General features: G+C 39.1%; 1 protein-coding gene across 1 annotated transcript; it reads right to left on the bottom strand.

Moving 5' to 3' along the window:
• Positions 1–467: 467 nt before the first annotated feature.
• On the bottom strand, positions 468–14,274 carry LOC121875342 (vacuolar protein sorting-associated protein 41 homolog). Its single transcript, XM_042379857.1, has 19 exons — positions 14,224–14,274; positions 13,088–13,286; positions 11,649–11,801; positions 11,118–11,241; positions 10,404–10,602; positions 9,801–9,967; positions 9,420–9,653; positions 8,846–8,973; positions 8,239–8,362; positions 7,880–8,037; positions 7,195–7,370; positions 6,622–6,811; positions 5,713–5,905; positions 4,770–4,910; positions 4,141–4,277; positions 3,462–3,561; positions 2,998–3,042; positions 1,957–2,042; positions 468–1,270 (listed from the first exon to the last, which is right to left on the bottom strand). Exons 2-19 carry the CDS (start codon positions 13,277–13,279, stop codon positions 1,217–1,219), a joined length of 2,601 nt encoding a protein of 866 aa, XP_042235791.1. The 5' UTR covers positions 13,280–13,286; positions 14,224–14,274; the 3' UTR covers positions 468–1,216.
• Positions 14,275–17,132: the final 2,858 nt, after the last annotated feature.

The raw sequence follows: 17,132 nt of genomic DNA, 5'->3' as shown, positions 1-17,132 counted from the left end.
AGTGTTAAGTGGTTGTATTTGGGGGCCTGGAACGGATTAATCCTATAACGAACGAATGCTATAACGAACAAGGTTCTAGAACCAATTAGATTCGTTATAGCATACCCCACTGTATTAGCATTAGTAGTTTCCCATAGTCGAGAGAAACCTATTGTACTGTACTGTACTATACAAAAATTTCACCTCACTGTAAATAAAGTCAGTAATGTTCACAGCATGAAAAATTCGGAGCTAGGATGTTGAGAGTGTGTGTATTGAGGACTCACTGAACTGTTTATCTCCCCACAACATACAGATGCAATTTTCCAATACGTACTTGTAAAATCACTATTAAGACTTCTCTATACACATTTGCTTCATTTTTTCTTATGAGAGTAAAGTAAGTTTTTTTTTGGAAGGATGAACTTCTGGGGATTATGTCTTCCCTTTGATGTTGCCTAATTAAATGTTGGAGTCAAAATAGTGTACATATAAGAAACTTTTATTAATATGGAAAAAGTTAATTTCTAAAACAATAGGAAGAATTTGTGGAATGTGTTGAGTATGTGTTTCAAGTTGTTACAGATGGTGAAGGGATTGTATAGAAAGTGAAGCACACGTGTAACAATGCCTTACAGAACAGGTTGTGGTTGTTTAATATAAGTAACTGTTGTGGAATTAAAAAATAGCAAGAGAGTGGATACTAAACAGAGGTAGATCTTAAACTTTTCCCTCACTGTTCTGCTTTGTAAAGAAAATGGTTGATAATGCATAATGATAGAAGGATACTTGGTGTGTATGTGTATATTACTAGACTGAATCAGTTAGAAGATCAATGTAAATATAAATTAAAACCAGAATGAGGATGGGATGCTTCACATATATACCTGCTGTGTAGTAGGAAGTCCTGTAAGATACAGAGTCATGATGTGCAAATATTACTTAACTTTAATAATATCACAAACCCTAAAGATGTTAACATTTTTGGTTTAATACAACCATGTTAAAATTTACATATCATCTGAGTAGCGAAGGATTGAGTTGCCACACAGCTATTGACCCACTGACAAACTCTGCCCAACTACTGTGGAGCAATCAGTCAACGTCCATGAATGTTGATGATTGTTAAGAATGCCAAGTGTTCATGGGTGTTAATCAGTAATGAACTTGAGCATCACAGATGGTGTCTAAATGCTCCCTTGTGTCCACTGTTGTGCAACAGTCTGGGATGCCGACCTCACAACATTAGGAACAATCTCTTCTTGTCATTTCTGCACACTAAGCACACATCCTGAAGATGAGAAAATTAAGTCATTATCCTAATGCAAATGCATATATGTACAGTACTGTACTCTATTACAGTTTGTTCACACAGAATGTATACAGTAATTTAATTTGAAAGAGAGATTAGGGCATGGGTAGGTAGGGAAAGGTGTGTTTGTGTGTGTGGGTTTGAGAATATGATTGGGCACATAATGTGTATATGGAACTCGGTAAAGGAAAGTGGGTATGGGTAAGTTTGTGGATGTGTGTGTGTGTGTGCGTGCGTGCATGCGTGTGTGTGTGTGGATAACCCACTGGAATAGAGTAAGTATGTGTAATTGACTGCTGGAATGAATGTAAATATGACATTGGGTGTTGAAGTGTTAATGCACAAATTTTTGACCTACAATGTAGGTGAATTAATGTTAAAATGTTTGTTTGTTTGCTTGTGTGTGTGTGTGTAAATAATATACTGTAATGTGAGTAACCATTTGTAGTATCGTTGAGAGTTGCAGTTAAAAGGAAAGGTAGTGAGAACAAGTACTGTAGTGGGTGTTAACAAGAGATGATAGTTATGGTGGGAGTCTGTGTGTGTTGGAGTAGGAGAGAGTGTAAACGGGGTGATAAAGGTTGAATGCTGGAGTCTGTGACTGACAGTTTGAGAGCATAGGTGTGGCTGTGTGTCTACAAGAGACAATCTTTCGTTGTTCTTACCTGCTCTTCGGGGTCTTCGGGCATGCAGTCATTGTGGTAGACATGTCGACAAGCGAACACTGTTAAGCCAGCCATATCTCCTCGACCTGTTGGTGACAAATGGAACATCTAACATCTTTAGCTTGAGAACAAGCTCACCCCGTGTTCACAACAACAGAGGCAAAGCATTTTTCAGTCACAAAAAACATAGCAAAAGCCACCTCACAGTCACCAAAACAGAGTATAATATGAACTTCGGTGACGTCCTCTCACTGTAAAGGAAAAAAAAGACTGATGCTAAATAACAGCACCGGTGGTAATCAATAAACATTGAGCTTCATTTCTTACACACATGTAACCAAGAAGAAACAATGGGTGGACTGTAGTTCACCAGATGGCCACGAGGCGACGTTCGGGTAGATGATGCCTTGGCTGACAAATGAAGTGAGTAATGTCTTCCATATGCCGAGTTAGCGTTAATGCTAGCCTGTTTACATCGCAAATAGAGGAGTGGTCTTAATATATATCAGCATTGTTACCATGAATTAACATAGATTGGGATATCATAAATAAAGATCTACCTGTATGTGGTTCGAAACATAAAATATCAATGGTATAATCTGCCAAAACTCAAGTTGGATACATTTCTAAAAGCACAGGGAGATTACTGTGGGCATGTTCCATCACTTACATGTTAAAATACCCATTCATGTAAAACGAGGGAACTTTAGTCAGAGGAGAGGTCACTAACTAGACCTCAGTATCAAGAGCTGAAACATCCCGAACCTAAAACTGTACAGTAAGATCCAGCCTATGTAAAGTGGTGGTCCCCTCATTACTGCTTCATGTCACAAACAGTGTATAAGACAAACAAGAGGAAATGGAGGCAACTCTATACCTAGTAAGGTATAAAAAAGACCCATTGTAAATGTCCAGTGCCAACCTGACTTGAATACTGTACAATAAATTACAAAATTAAAGAAAAAATATTGAGAAAACTTAGAATTCCAAACAAGGAAACCAATCTCAGTAAATATAGTTATAACAGCAGTGTTTACTTACCAGAGGTGAGGACTCTCTTGTTGCAGGCAGCACACTCAGTGTCACCTGTGGGTTGATGATGCCATCAGTAATAATTAGCTACCAATATTATTATTTTGTCTTATGATAAATCTTGTGACTTCTTGATGCTTGTAAATCATTGCAGATGCTACAGATGAAGGATGAATATATAGGGAGAAGAGGATTATGGTGAAGGGCAGTGTAAGGGGGAGATACACAATGTTGAAGCAATAATATGACATAAGATAGTGTGAGGAAAAAGAAAGTTAGAGAATCATGATTTTTTTAAGAAATTTAAAGTATGGAGTAGTTTAAGTTATATTAAACTTTGTCAAAGAGATTTGCTGGTCAGTTTGTTAATGAACAGACTGACAGAGATAATCATCTCTGCTACATGAATACACTTTATGATCTGGCTATAAAAATGTCTACAACTCCCAATAGTTTAAAGTTGTGTACATTACCATATACAGGAAAGGCAGCATTCTGAGTAGATATGAGTTTATGAAGCAGATTGCTACTGTCTGACACCAAAATTCTCTGGCAGCCTGTTCTGAGTTCAATCTGAAAGCCATAAAAAATAATAAGAATTACTTAATCCACACATAATTCTGTCTAATAATAAGGTCATTCACCAGTGTTCAGTTAAGCTCCAACCATAAGAAGAAGCCATGAATGCAAAACTTAAATTACTGTGCCCATCAGCCAACCACGATGCAGGAATCTTACTCAACTTCCCACAATGCATCAGACCTGTTCAACATCTGTAAATATTCCCATCACCCCAGGCTATTGATATAGTATGTCCATCTGTGATTTTGATTAACTTTAAAAAATTACAATAAATTTTTAACCAAACTTTCATGTGCAAAGATTCATCACAGAAAACCCAGATTTATCGATACTTTATTTCTATTTTCTGTTATGTTACTATTTTATGACCTCGTGGAGTCCCCCGTAGTGTGACGAAGATTTGTCCGCTCTTACTGGCAATTCATTCAATAACAATAAACAAATTAAAACAAAATAAACACCAAAAAAGTTAAATTCTGAAGGCAGAGAAAAAAGACAAATCAACCATAATACTTTTTACTTTTTTGTGAACTTTCTACCTTTTGTGATATCAGACGATCACTCACTCACCTGTAGATGATAATCATGAAGAATCTTAACCAGTGCATCTCTGAGTCCAGGAATTTCCATCCCCTTTGGAATTTGATTAATTATGAGCAAAGGGTCAATGTGTGTGCCAATGTTGTTCAGTAACTCACGGACATATTCTGAAATACAGTAAAACAACCTGATTATTATTTATATTTGCCTGGGGAAATTGGGTATATGAAGGAGTTGTAAATATTAAAACATAAATAGCTGGGGTTGTAGTTTCATACTTTATAAAGACTGTGTTTTTTTTGTGAGTGTACCCCAGGTCGGAAATGAACCAAATAACACGCTAACAGCAGCATTTATCTAGTTTCTTATATGCCATCACTACTAACATGACACCAGACATACTACTTTTTGCCACATTTAAAATTAAGTGATGCAAACAATCTCTTACAAACATTATGATCTCCAAATATTTATGTATCCTTCGGTATTAATGACTCGACAGCTTATTAGTTTATAAAATTATTCAAACTTTTACCATTTGCTCCTTTCAAAAACTTTTCTATTGGTGATTTCAATTTCAATGTATAGGTATGAGTGTAGGTTTTTTATATACACACTATAACACAAAATCTTTTATATATAAGAGAATCTTTCCTTACCTGGTCTATCTAAGGCATAGTTAATAAGGCGGCCCCAGAGGTCAACATCATCGTGCTCCTTACATAGTCGTATGGCCCACTGGAGGTCGTGTTGCTCCTCCAAGATCAGCTCCAGAGACTGCATACTGCTACCCATTCGATCTGCAACATACCAGACTTACTTAGAGCCTGTTATTATATACTAATAAACATAAATATTTCGTCATACATTTGAAAATATACCTGGAATACCCGAAACTTACACTGTACAGCTACCAAATCTGGGAGGTACTACTGCCTGGGAAGATATTGGAAGCATAATATGTTGTCTAATGGTAGACCCTGCTGCCATATGGCATCACAAAAATTGTGACCAAGTCCCAGGTTGCTGATCTGACTTCTGCTTCATTTACACACAATTGCAGGGTCTCAATTGTTTCTCTTACTATTGACAATGCAACATACTGTACATATATTGTTTCTCACTTTTGATTTTTTTTTCATTTTTGCATTTCTTTAAGGTTCTTTATTATTATTATTATTATTATTATTATTATTATGATTATTATTAAATTTTCGCCCCCCAGGCCCCGATGTGGGTTAGTGACCTGTGCCCGGGTGGGTTAATCCCCTTGTAAAAAAAAACACTGTACAGTATCTTGCTTAACCCCTTCACTACAGGGATACCACTTTCAATAATATATTTGGAAAACAAAAGTATTTTATTGAGGGCAGAGGCAACCCCAAACACAAGGGGTTAAGCACACAATTCAGAATTTAACACTGTACTGAACTGTGGTCCCCAAAAATGCTTTAGATTTGGTGCAAAACAGGATTGTAGTACATGAAGAAAATTATACATTACAGTATTAATATCTCAAGGGAATAAGGTTCCATGAGGGAAACTGAAGTCACCCTACATGAAAAACTACACATATATTGTGAATGACTGATGTGAACTGACTGAGTAGGTTAATGGTTTCCACAGTGAGGCAGCGAGCCTGGCAGTCGTCAAGAGCACCCCGGAGGTCGTACGAAGATGACTCCAGCAGGAATGGCAGCAGTTTCTTCTTGTCCAAGTCTGCATACAGTGTCACCAGCTGGCTGTGGAACTTTTTGCTCAGTTCACGACGATGTTCATAGAGAGCATCCAGGTACTGCCAGAGTCAAATGAAGGTAACCATTACTCCTTAATAACGACTACTACTATCATCCAATCATTAGCAGTGTGAGAAAATAAGTAAACAATTTATGATGAACCAGAGGCAGAGTCATCACATAATACTGAACATCACTACAGGAGCATCAAAACCTTCCACACGGTGACACTTTCCCATATACCGTATATCTCTACCATTATACTCCTGTTAAAGCTGTGTGGCAAAAATCACAACTGGGATTGAGTCTCTACTGAACACCAGCAAATTAATGAACAACCAAAGCAGCATGAACCTCACCATCCTCATGAACATAAGACAAATTCTCAAAACAAGGCTCCAAGGCCACATATCCGAAATTACTGATTGGCCCTGGACATAGATATGAGTAATGTGGTGAAGTGGGTACCTGGAGAAACTTTATTATAGGATCGTAACAGAACATGTGTGTGTGTGAAGTACAAATGTGAGACTTGTAAAAAGGAAAAGAAATAATAAATTTATTTCTTTGTCACACTTCCTCACAACAAAAGCTGTGAGGATGACAGCTGAACAAATATATGGGATTAAAGTGGAGTGAACACACGATGTACAAAAGAACTACCATCCAGACACTAGGACCACTAAACAATTGTAATCCTTCACAGAGACAACCTCCTACAGTGGTCACATCCTTGTGGGTGTCAGTCAACTTATCTTCTTTATCTCATACTTACCCTGTAGAGAAAGTATTGGTGAGAAGAGAGCGCAAACACCACAGTGTCTGGTGGAACAATATTAACGTGTTGGCAGCAGATGTCCAGCGTTGAAGATATATCCAGGGACATGAGTTCCACCACGTGCTTTGCCACACAGCCGTACAGATTGTGACGACCAATGAGATGGAAAACGTCCTTATGTTTTAATCTGTAAAGAATGACATAGATTGATGGATATTTATTTGGTATATTCACCATGTATACTATTTGATCAAAGCTACAAACTGGTATGAACTTTTGCCACAAAACATAACAGGTGGTGGCTGGAGTGTATTGTGACCCACTGGGATTAATCTAAAAGTGAACATGTTAACACACTAATTGGATGAGATGAGTTTAAGTCCTGAAACTTTTTGATGGGTCCTCTTCCCAAGGCATCATAAGCATCAAGGTGTTCAACTGAAGACTCCCAAAACCTACTTGTGCCCATAAATCATTAACATATGACTTAAAGGTGACTCAAGCACAACTCCACCAAACTGACACAACATATAGGAACATTATAAGTCTTCAGGTATAGAGTAAACTCACTTCAGGTAGATTGCCAGAGCTTTATCATGCTTGTCAATATTTGAGTAGAGGTGAGCGAGGGCTTGGAGCAGTGTCATGTTATTGGTGTTCCTGGCCAGGGTCTCCAGGACGGCATTGATGACAAATGATACATTGTAGAGGTGACCTGGCCAGTCCTGCACAACTTGAAGAAAACCCTGAAAAATGAATAGGCAAACACATAATTTTTCTGTAGACAAATGACACTGAAGATTTATGTATCCAATAGGGGAAAGACAACCTCTCTTAGATGATTGGGTAACTATTAACTATGGTTTGTGGTGCAGGTATCCTCACACTAATACAGTAAAAACCTCACTCATGGTCTTGGGTGCTGGTGAGTAATACAATCACACATTAAGTTCCAATAACAACAGATAAATCAGCAGCATTCCTATAACACAACAAGTCAAGCTTTCAGAAAACAGAGGTGAACATGTATAGAGTAAATTTATTCAGATATTCATGGATATTATGTTTGCTTGAGAGAGGTGAGATATATGGTGAATGATAAAATGGTAGAGGAGCTTTGTTACAGCACAGAGAAAGGCAGGAGAGGGAGAAAGAGATGGTACAAATCCCAGGCTGGATGTGAGATGGTAGCCTCATTTGATAAGGTTAAGGTTTGGGGGATATCTTTATACAGCAAATGAGAGACACAGCTCACCTGATGATCAGTTTGGAGCAGGTCAAGCAGGACCATTTGATACACAGCTGGGTCTAGATTGATGCCGTGACCAAGGGGCAGGTGTGGACTTAACACACGCAGCTGACGGGCACGATTGAACCTCACCACAGCCTCCTCCCACAGTGCCTTGTCAGAGCCTGTACACAACAATAGGAGAAAATTATAATAAAAAAACTTTAGAGGATTCCATAATTTGTAAACACTCTTCCTATTAACTTTTTATACATGAAGTTATAATACATTAAGGGAAAAGATATGAAAGAATCCAACAAAATTTCAAAGAAATAGGTAAAATGATCAGAGGAGTTAGCCCTGTACAGTGTGTCTACTATACTCACCAAGTATTTGTGTGCAGAGTTTAGCCGCGTCCTGGAAACTACTGCAGGCGATCAGATGGTCTAAGTACACTCTGCCTACACTAAGCAGAGTGTAGCGGTGCACCTCCCTGGACGTCTGCACCACCTGAAACACCAAGGGGTGTCAGCTACACTGGACAGATTCCCCTGAAACACACTCTATCTCATCATACTCATGGTATAATCATAAAGCTGGTTATAATGGTAAGACAATATTAACAATACTGTATTTCAAGATAAAACCTCATCAATTTGTGATTTTTCCTCATGTATCTCAAACCTATAAATACTGTGAGCATGACTACAGTAAACAATAGAAGTGTATAAGATAAAACTATAATCACCTTAAGAGTAAATGCATAGGATGAATTCATATATACTACAGTACAACTATACTGCACTGTACTGTATTGTCTATGTCTAGTGTCCACAGTGTGTCTACTTAGTGTCAACATATAATATATCCAAAGCATCTCTTTACTTAGTTCTTACATTATAACTTCCTAATATCTTCCCTGTTCTGTCAAATTCATATTATAGAAAGTAATAATTGACAGACATCAGACCAATATGGCGAACACTACAGTACCTCCAGGGCTTCTGCGTGCTTGTCATGCTCCAACAACCACTCAATGCGGTCATCGGCGCTGCGTGGTTTGGCGACGACCACATCCTGGGGACACACAATGTAGAACTGACGCTCCTCCACCAGACATTCTGTACAGAGAGGCATCATTTATTAATATAGGTGTTTGGGGATATTTAGTAGTCATCACCAGCTGTATACTGTACAGCACTAGCAAGTTTCTAGGAGTTGAGAATACATTGGTGGACAAAACTAAGTGGGACGGTAATCTTTGGGACCACTTCTTTAAAACTAGGAAAGTAATATCTGGGTGTCAGACATCAGATAAAATTTGGGGCTACAGTAAAAGCTCCAAATTTAAAATAATAGGAGCTCTAGTCCTTAATAATTTTGAGATTTTAGGAAATATGAGGGACACCTTAAACAGCAAGATAAAAGAAAATTTGGTGCTTTATCAAAATACACATTCGATAGAGAGACGACTATGACTGGATGGCCTAAATGGCAGTTATATCCAATCACATACAATTGACAAAACACCTTGAAGAATATACAGTGCTTATAAGCGTTTACTTACCCAGGTGGTAGTTGGCTGGCTTATACTCCTGGTAGCACCTTATGCCAAGCACATCCTTAGATATCTCCTCAAATGTTCCTTGTAGGGGCTCCAGGACACGCATCTGTGGCCTGCGGGAGTCTACCCCAAGACTGGCCAGGGAGAGGTCAGTCTGTTTGTTGTATGCCAGAACCACCAGGTGCTCATCCAGCGGCCCAACACCGCACACGTAGAAGTCGGTTGTGAACATGTAAACTGAGGACAAGATGAACTACTGCATTACAAATCTTGAACGTGTAGAATGATGGAGACAATCATGAAGCACAATAATATATGAAGGTGTACAGAAGGTTGTGAGGTTATACTAATTTGCTATATGTAAAAATAACCAAGACGACTTACCAATCTCGAGGTAGTGTGGCGGCAGATCTACAGGGCCGGTGGAGAGCTGAGAAGGATTGCTAGCACGATCCCTCACCCGACACACCTTGACAGAGTCTCCCCAACCCACTATGAGTGTGCGGTCATCGGGCCAACACAGGTGTGGCGGATACTGTTCACAAGGCAGACTGTAATGCACAATAACATGGTCAAGAAAATTAAGTGAAAAATCTTTTATCACAATACAGTATTAACAATCTATATTTCACAGCAACAAACAAATGCTTTCTGTTCAAGTCTGCTAGCTGGAAATTTTTTAAGTAAAAAAGCAAAAAAACAAAAAACAATGTGTACTGTGCTGTGTAAACTCAAACCTATGACAAATATAATAAAATTCCTTAGAAGTTTCTATGTACACATTGTAAAACAAAGCTCAGGACAGACAGATAAATGAAGAACAATTTTACAGCTTGAATATGACAAGTACATTAGTCTTCACAAATAAACTATTATGGTTTGGATCTCAAAATTATCATCCATTAACTTCCTTATGGCTACTGTGCTTACATTCCAATGTACACATTGTATATTGGTAAGTAACAAGAAGTTGACAAGACTACTTACGCTAAGCTGTGGTCCCGTTTAATCAGAGTGATGACTGCCTTTGTGTTCATGTCCATGACTCTCACCCCAGAGTCAGTGGCCCAAGCAAGAAACTGTCCCGCCCACTTCATGGCTCTGGCAGGTCCACTGTTCTCGCTAAGGACTGTTGGCCGTAGCTGCCCAAATAATGCCTTTTCATAAAGAATCACCTTGTTTGTACCTAAGCAGAAATAACACAATTACTACATCAAATATTTGGACTAAATATAAAGATATAATTTAGTATTTGTAATATTGTACAGTATTCACTTTCTTCCTATGAATAAGAAAGTTACCAAGACAAATGTAAAGTTTGTCTCGCAGATGGTTTAAATAACTGCTGATGTAAATAACGGTGACACAATATCTTCAACTAACACGCTACGTCAACTAATACGTACAACACGTGTTCAGTTTCTTGATTATTGTGACATGGTGTACTGTATTATAATGGTGCATGTTAATGAAAAAAGTGTCTTGTCAGGGTTTTAAGAAAATGTGGAGCAAAATATCCAGGACTGAGGAAATTGTTTGTATTCAGGTGTTCTGATCACTTGGTTCCACTTTACTGTAAAAAACAAATGAAGGCAATAACAAACTTGGATGCCAGATGATAGAGAATTTCAAGCCTTTAATTGCATCGCTTTGTGGGTGTAACTATCTATGGTCTGACACGACAAAACACGAGGTGCTGACCTACAACGAAGCGGCGGCCAGAGCGAGGCTTGAAGTACGCTGGATCTAGGGCCACACTCCGCACAGGACTGTCCATGACAAGGTTGTGTGAGTTCTCTGTTGTGTATAAGCCTTGGATGACAACCTGAAGACAATAGTAAATACTCAATATTGTTCTTATTATTCACTTTGTGTTTTTCTGGCTAAATAAGTTTCAATCAATCAATCTTTTAATAACTCACAACCTGGCTACTGTATCATTAATCTAGTTTTGCTTTTAAATGTTGGAATAAAGTAATTGATCTGTACCTTAAATGATTTCACTAATATATATATATCATTATCATCAACATTTTATGGCCATTTTCCACACATGCGAGGAGTAGCCACAATAACATAAGAGCAGCTGTTGGATAAACCCAGAATGTAATGTCCCCGCTCACCATCACAAACCCTGGGTGGAAGCCTAGAATATGCAGCAGCAACCAGGGTATGGGCACAACTCTCTCTGGGGACCCAAGGCACTGAATGTCATGTCAGTCAAATGGTTACCTTGCGATCATGTGAACACGAGGCAATGTAGTCGCCGTTTCCATCCATATCTAGCATCGTGACGGGGTTGGTGTGAGAGGCGAACTCCTTCACTTTGTTGCCAAGATGGTCCAGCACGTGGATGCGTCCCCAGTTTGTTCCAATGATGATTAACTGCAAGAAAAATAAAACAAAAAGGCAGTCAGTCCATTATTAAAGTGATTTAAACACTGTCAAAGCTGCAGGTTTTTAAACTACACAAGCAACAATTCCCTCAAAATGTTTTAGTGTTTCAATGTGGCCAAGATAGCAGGAAAGTTCCACTGCCAGCTGAACCATCTCCTTAGGGAATTCTCATAATGGAACCGATGTGTGTGTGTGTGTTCTTCATTGTTTGCATTTTATAGTTTTATATTTTTTTCTATATTCCTAAGCCACAATAGAGTACAGACGGTCCTCAGGTTATGTACATCTGACTTACAACCATTAACCAATACAAATGAGGTTAAACTTTAAGCTGACAGTGTATTATTTACCTGAGGACTTATTTTTTACTTCCATTTACTGCAATTTGTCATTCTATTTGTTCTTTTCTCTTAAATTAAGTGATTTTATATGTATATAAAGACTTAGGCTCTGATAAAGTGGGATTTTAAACATTGTTCTGTAAGTACAGTATGCACAGGGTATGCGGTTCAACTAAAGAACATCCATAGGAACAGAAGTCGTATGTAAGCAGATGACTGCCTGTACTATAATATTTACTCTTTTGCTCTGCACAGTATTAGAGAAAATGGTTTTACTAGAGTAAACTATAATATCCTGAGTGATATATGTTACATGTTTATTCACATATTCAGACAAGAATTATACGTAGAGAGAACAATCATTTTGTTAAAATGTATTAATTTGTATTACAACAATTCACTCATATAAACATCAACACCATTTCTGAAACATTCATCAATTGTAACCCAAAATGTTCTGACAAAAATGATAATCTTGGCAGCCATCGTACAGTTAAGGAGATGTTGTCCTATACCCCTGTGGTAATCAGTCTCCAAACGGCACCGTCACAGTGGTAGTATCACTATTTATGAATGAATGGGTATTGGTCATGTAATGATGGACGTGATTGGTGGATAGGTTTGCCATAGGTCATATAAGTTGGCCGTTTGGTGACACGAGTTACCACATGGGGCGTAGGAGCACATTTCTGCAATTGTACCATACCCTACTTTTTACATAAGGAACCGGTATTACCTGCAAATTCACGAAACAACACAGCCCCCCCTCCCCCCCATGTAATTGTGTAGGTTATAATCTTAGAAATCATCATGAATCATGAATTTCCAAATAATTAATTTAATACCGTACCTTACCGGTACCTTATGAAAAAGTAGGGGATGGTACAATAGCCTTTATGGACAATAATATTTTGAACATGTGATGCAATTTACCTTAGAGTTGGCAGCAATACACGATGCTCCATCTTTCTTCAGTATCTCCCGCAGGTCACCCGAGATCCTCTCATACTTCAGCTTAGGTTCCTCCTCTTCCTCTGAGTCTTCATCCTCAGACTCTTCTTCTTCTTCTTCTTTCTGAGGTTCATCTTTTTTGTCTTGTGATAATGATGTTATAGACTTGTCCATTTTGGGTCTAAGAACAAAAGGTTACATCTAGTAAATTAACATAACTACAGTATTTGTTCTGAAGTTTTAGAATTAATGAACCACTGAACACTTTAGCAAATAATAATGAACCAAGTCCCATGTTTATAGCAACACACCACTGAGACCCTCCCAAGATTCCCCGGATGACCGAAAATAAAATACGATAATACTCAAATCCATAAGTTATTGCCATGGCCGGCTAAGTTCCTACTAACACTATCTTACCGTGAGTGCTGTCTGATTGGCTAATCGTCCATTACCGGCAAACAACGCAAGAACTACAGTATATTTGACTGTGACTCTTGTCGGCATTTGGCATTTATTTCGCCGTGAGTTGATTGTTGTGTGGCTATAAACATACCTAACCATATTTCTTTTGTGCATGGAAACTTATAATTATAAAAGAGGCAACATTTACTAGAACCTGACCTAACCAATCAAAGAAACCTACCTAACCTTGCCTGCCTACCTTCCTAGCCGAAGAACCCTTCATATTAAACGGAAACTAGTTAGCCAATCAAAGCACACTCACGGTAAAATAGCGTAAGTAGGAACTTAACCACTACGTAAGTTATTTCTGAAGCTGTCTCCTCAACCGTTACCCAACATTTTACTAAAATTAATACTTTTGTATATATTTCTCCACTGCATGTTAATTAAAATAGTGTGAACCCTTCAACTACAGCTCTGTCTAAAACATTTAGCGCGTATCGCCATATTCAGTGTGTCATACTTCTTTTACGTAAAAAACACATGACCAACAGCTAGTCAACTCAACAACAGTAGTTACATCAGCACGGTTTACATACAGTTTCTTTGGGGTTTATTTTTATAATTCAATGAGTATAATCATTACTCAGAAAAATATATGAGCAAAAATGACAAGACAAGACGAGCTGTCTCCCTATAAAACGGAACTTTACCTGGTGTGGTGGACGACGCCTCCCTCCCTCACTGTCAGCTGACGAGTGTAAACAAATTGGTATTATGATACAGAACTAAAAATCCGGATTCACTGAAAACCTTTTTTAAGATTCACAAAATAACAGTTGATCTTAAACAGATAAACAAATAGAAAAAAGAATAATTGAAATTTATTTATTAGATCACTATATAGGTTCACATTGGTAGACAGTGTAAATACAGTAACAGACGATATTAAACATTTAATCGATTCAACCGTACTAACAATCCCTACTCCAGCTTACTTCACCTAAAGATTAACCACCCTACCGCTAACCTCATCCCATCAAATACTGTACTGTCTACTTTTATATGTATCCTCTTCGCCAATCGCCACTGATCGGCTCGTGAGCAGCTTGGGCGGCAGGTCACGTCTCTTCTTACGCACGCACATTTAAGCTGGTTAATATGTGAAATAAGCTGGGAGGGAGATTCTGTAGTGGATTTCTCCCCTACAAACGCAGTTTGTCGCTGAGTAGCCGACCCCACCAATTCCCCAGTGTGTGCCTCGTGGTCTGGGTCAACCAGCGCCGCCATACATCACGGAGGTCAACTACTAAGCCACGCCTACCCCCGCTATTTAAGACCTGACCTCGTGGTGACCTCTCTCTTCTTCTTCTAGCGCCACCCAGTCACTCCTCTCTTCTGGTTTGACACAAGCTGTTGGTCCCCCTGCTCACGGCCTACTCCACCGCCGGCGGCCTTCACTCCTGGTGTAGTGCCTACCGGGCCTGCCCTGGTGTGTCCTGCTGCCCCCATGCGAAGTCCTGCCCCATCCTCACAACACTTGGTGCCTCAACCTGTCCTCCAACCACCGCAAGCTCCCGTGTCTGAGCTGTCTCCCACCAGGGCTACCTGGACCTGAGGACACCACCCCCGGCTACCTGTATCCCCACCGACATATCGACGAACACACCATCACAATAACACTACAAAGGTGTGTCCCTCAATATTGTCAATGCCCATGCATGCCCCTCCACCCCCCACTGTACTTGCCACGCCTAGTACATGGCAACCCCGAAGCCTGGCCGCACTGTTTGTAAACTTTGTGGTCAACAGACTCTCACACCTCTTCACACACATCCTCATCTGCCCATGACCTCCTCCCCCTACAGGCCTGGCACTTGACATTATTAGGGACCTGCTACACTTTGCCACAAACAGATAAATTGTACCGAATTTTCCCCACACACTCATCATTTTCACTTTATGTAACTTGCTGACAAAACCCCATGACCCTTCAGGCCTTTTACGCCCTTAATGCACGAGTCATAAAGGCAAGCATGAACTCCGCATGCTTCCCAGTTGGCACTGTAAACGCTTCTCTGCGTCACCTTGCACAGGATGTAAGGGGTGCCCAATAAACTAGCCCCTCGTGGGCAATCTGTAAAAAAATCTACAGCCGCAGCAACCAACACCTCCTCCGCCACTGCTCAGGGGCCCTGCCCTGCCGAAGACCCACAAGCTGTCCTCAAGTCCCTTACCTTGTCCAAAATCATGCAAAATGTCCTCATAACTATTATAAACTCTCTTTCAACCTTACAACGCCATAATCCCTGCACATATCTCCTTCATATTAATACACAAATGAATCCTGACAATACATTATTACAGTTATACAAACCAATTTTCTTCAGAACACATTGCTGCTGTGTTTACATGGAGGCGGGTATGGCCTCGCTCCCTGTCACGATTTACACAAGGGAATAGTTTTCTTAAATAAGCTGTGTAAACGCTCTAACAATGATAAAATTATTCGAAAATATTATTGACCTTATATCGTGTAAATTTTGTCACTGTATGTTCTTTACCAATAATGCCTTAATAATTTTATATAAGGCCTCTCTAAACAAGGAACACACGATATTCCCCACTCACTTTTCATCCCGTTTTAGGGGCTTACAGAAAGTCATAAATGTCAGAATGTACATTAGCAAAATTACCTTAATATTTTCATTATTAATCATCTTAATCCTTTAGAGTAGTGATCTCACTGTTATTGTATGGTTGGATTTGTTCACATCCTAATACATTACATTATATGTAGTGTGCACGTCCCTCATTAGACACAGCTGACCCGCCCTCCACTTATTATGTACCAGTAATATTTGTATCCTAATGTAGGTTACATTGGTGTTTTGTAGAACATACAAATAATGCTGGAAACTCTCACATAAGTAAACTCTTGGAACAATTTACCAGAAAGTATTGTGGCGGCACCGAATGTGAGCTCTTTCAAGACCAGACTTGACCAACACTGGAGCAGGTTCAGGTACTATCGTGGACTACAGTTTGCTCCTTCCCAAACTGAAGCAGTATCGACCCGCACCAGATAACAAACCAGGGTAAGTCAGTTGGGAGACTCATTCCCGGGTCTCAGTTTCACTACAGGGAGCGAACTTTTGTCCACGATAGTACATTCAGGAGCCGGTGCATGCCCAGTACTTGCCAACAGTGCGTTACAGAGACGTGACCGATCGTACAAGCGGCTAACGAGCCAATCAGTGGTGAAGAGGATAAAAGCAAAAGTAAACTATTAAATTTTGAGAAAATTGTCAATAAGATAAGCCAGTGGTGTACAGTTTTTACGGGTCGAAAGAAGCAGAAAATCAATAAAAAATAATTTGTCGTCTGCCATAAAAGACACAATATACTGTAGTTAAAGATTTATTTGAAAAATATTGAGACATATTTCCAGTTAGACAAGACAACAAACAAACATACAGTAATGATAAGTAAAGTTAGATTATTTTCAGAAACAGGAAAGATTAAATTTACTTGTAGTCAAGCAAGTTGCTAAGTTTTCCTTGTCTCATCACAAGCTCTTTATTACTGAATATAAACATTGAGGATGGAATGAAAAATTTAC

This window comes from Homarus americanus, unplaced genomic scaffold (assembly GCF_018991925.1).
Source record: "Homarus americanus isolate GMGI-L3 unplaced genomic scaffold, GMGI_Hamer_2.0 scaffold56241, whole genome shotgun sequence".
NCBI lineage: Eukaryota > Metazoa > Arthropoda > Malacostraca > Decapoda > Nephropidae > Homarus > Homarus americanus.
This window is presented reverse-complemented; position numbering and strand designations above follow the sequence as displayed.

Excerpts from the sequence above, each read along its gene's own strand:
- LOC121875342 (XM_042379857.1), bottom strand. The coding sequence starts at position 13,279 with ATGGACAAGTCTATAACATCATTATCACAAGACAAAAAAGATGAACCT. Across the intron at positions 8,363-8,845 it reads AGCACGCAGAAGCCCTGGAG|GTGGTGCAGACGTCCAGGGA; the intron begins GTACTGTAGTGT and ends TTGGTGTTTCAG. Across the intron at positions 2,043-2,997 it reads CAAGAGAGTCCTCACCTCTG|GTCGAGGAGATATGGCTGGC; the intron begins GTAAGTAAACAC and ends TGTCACCAACAG.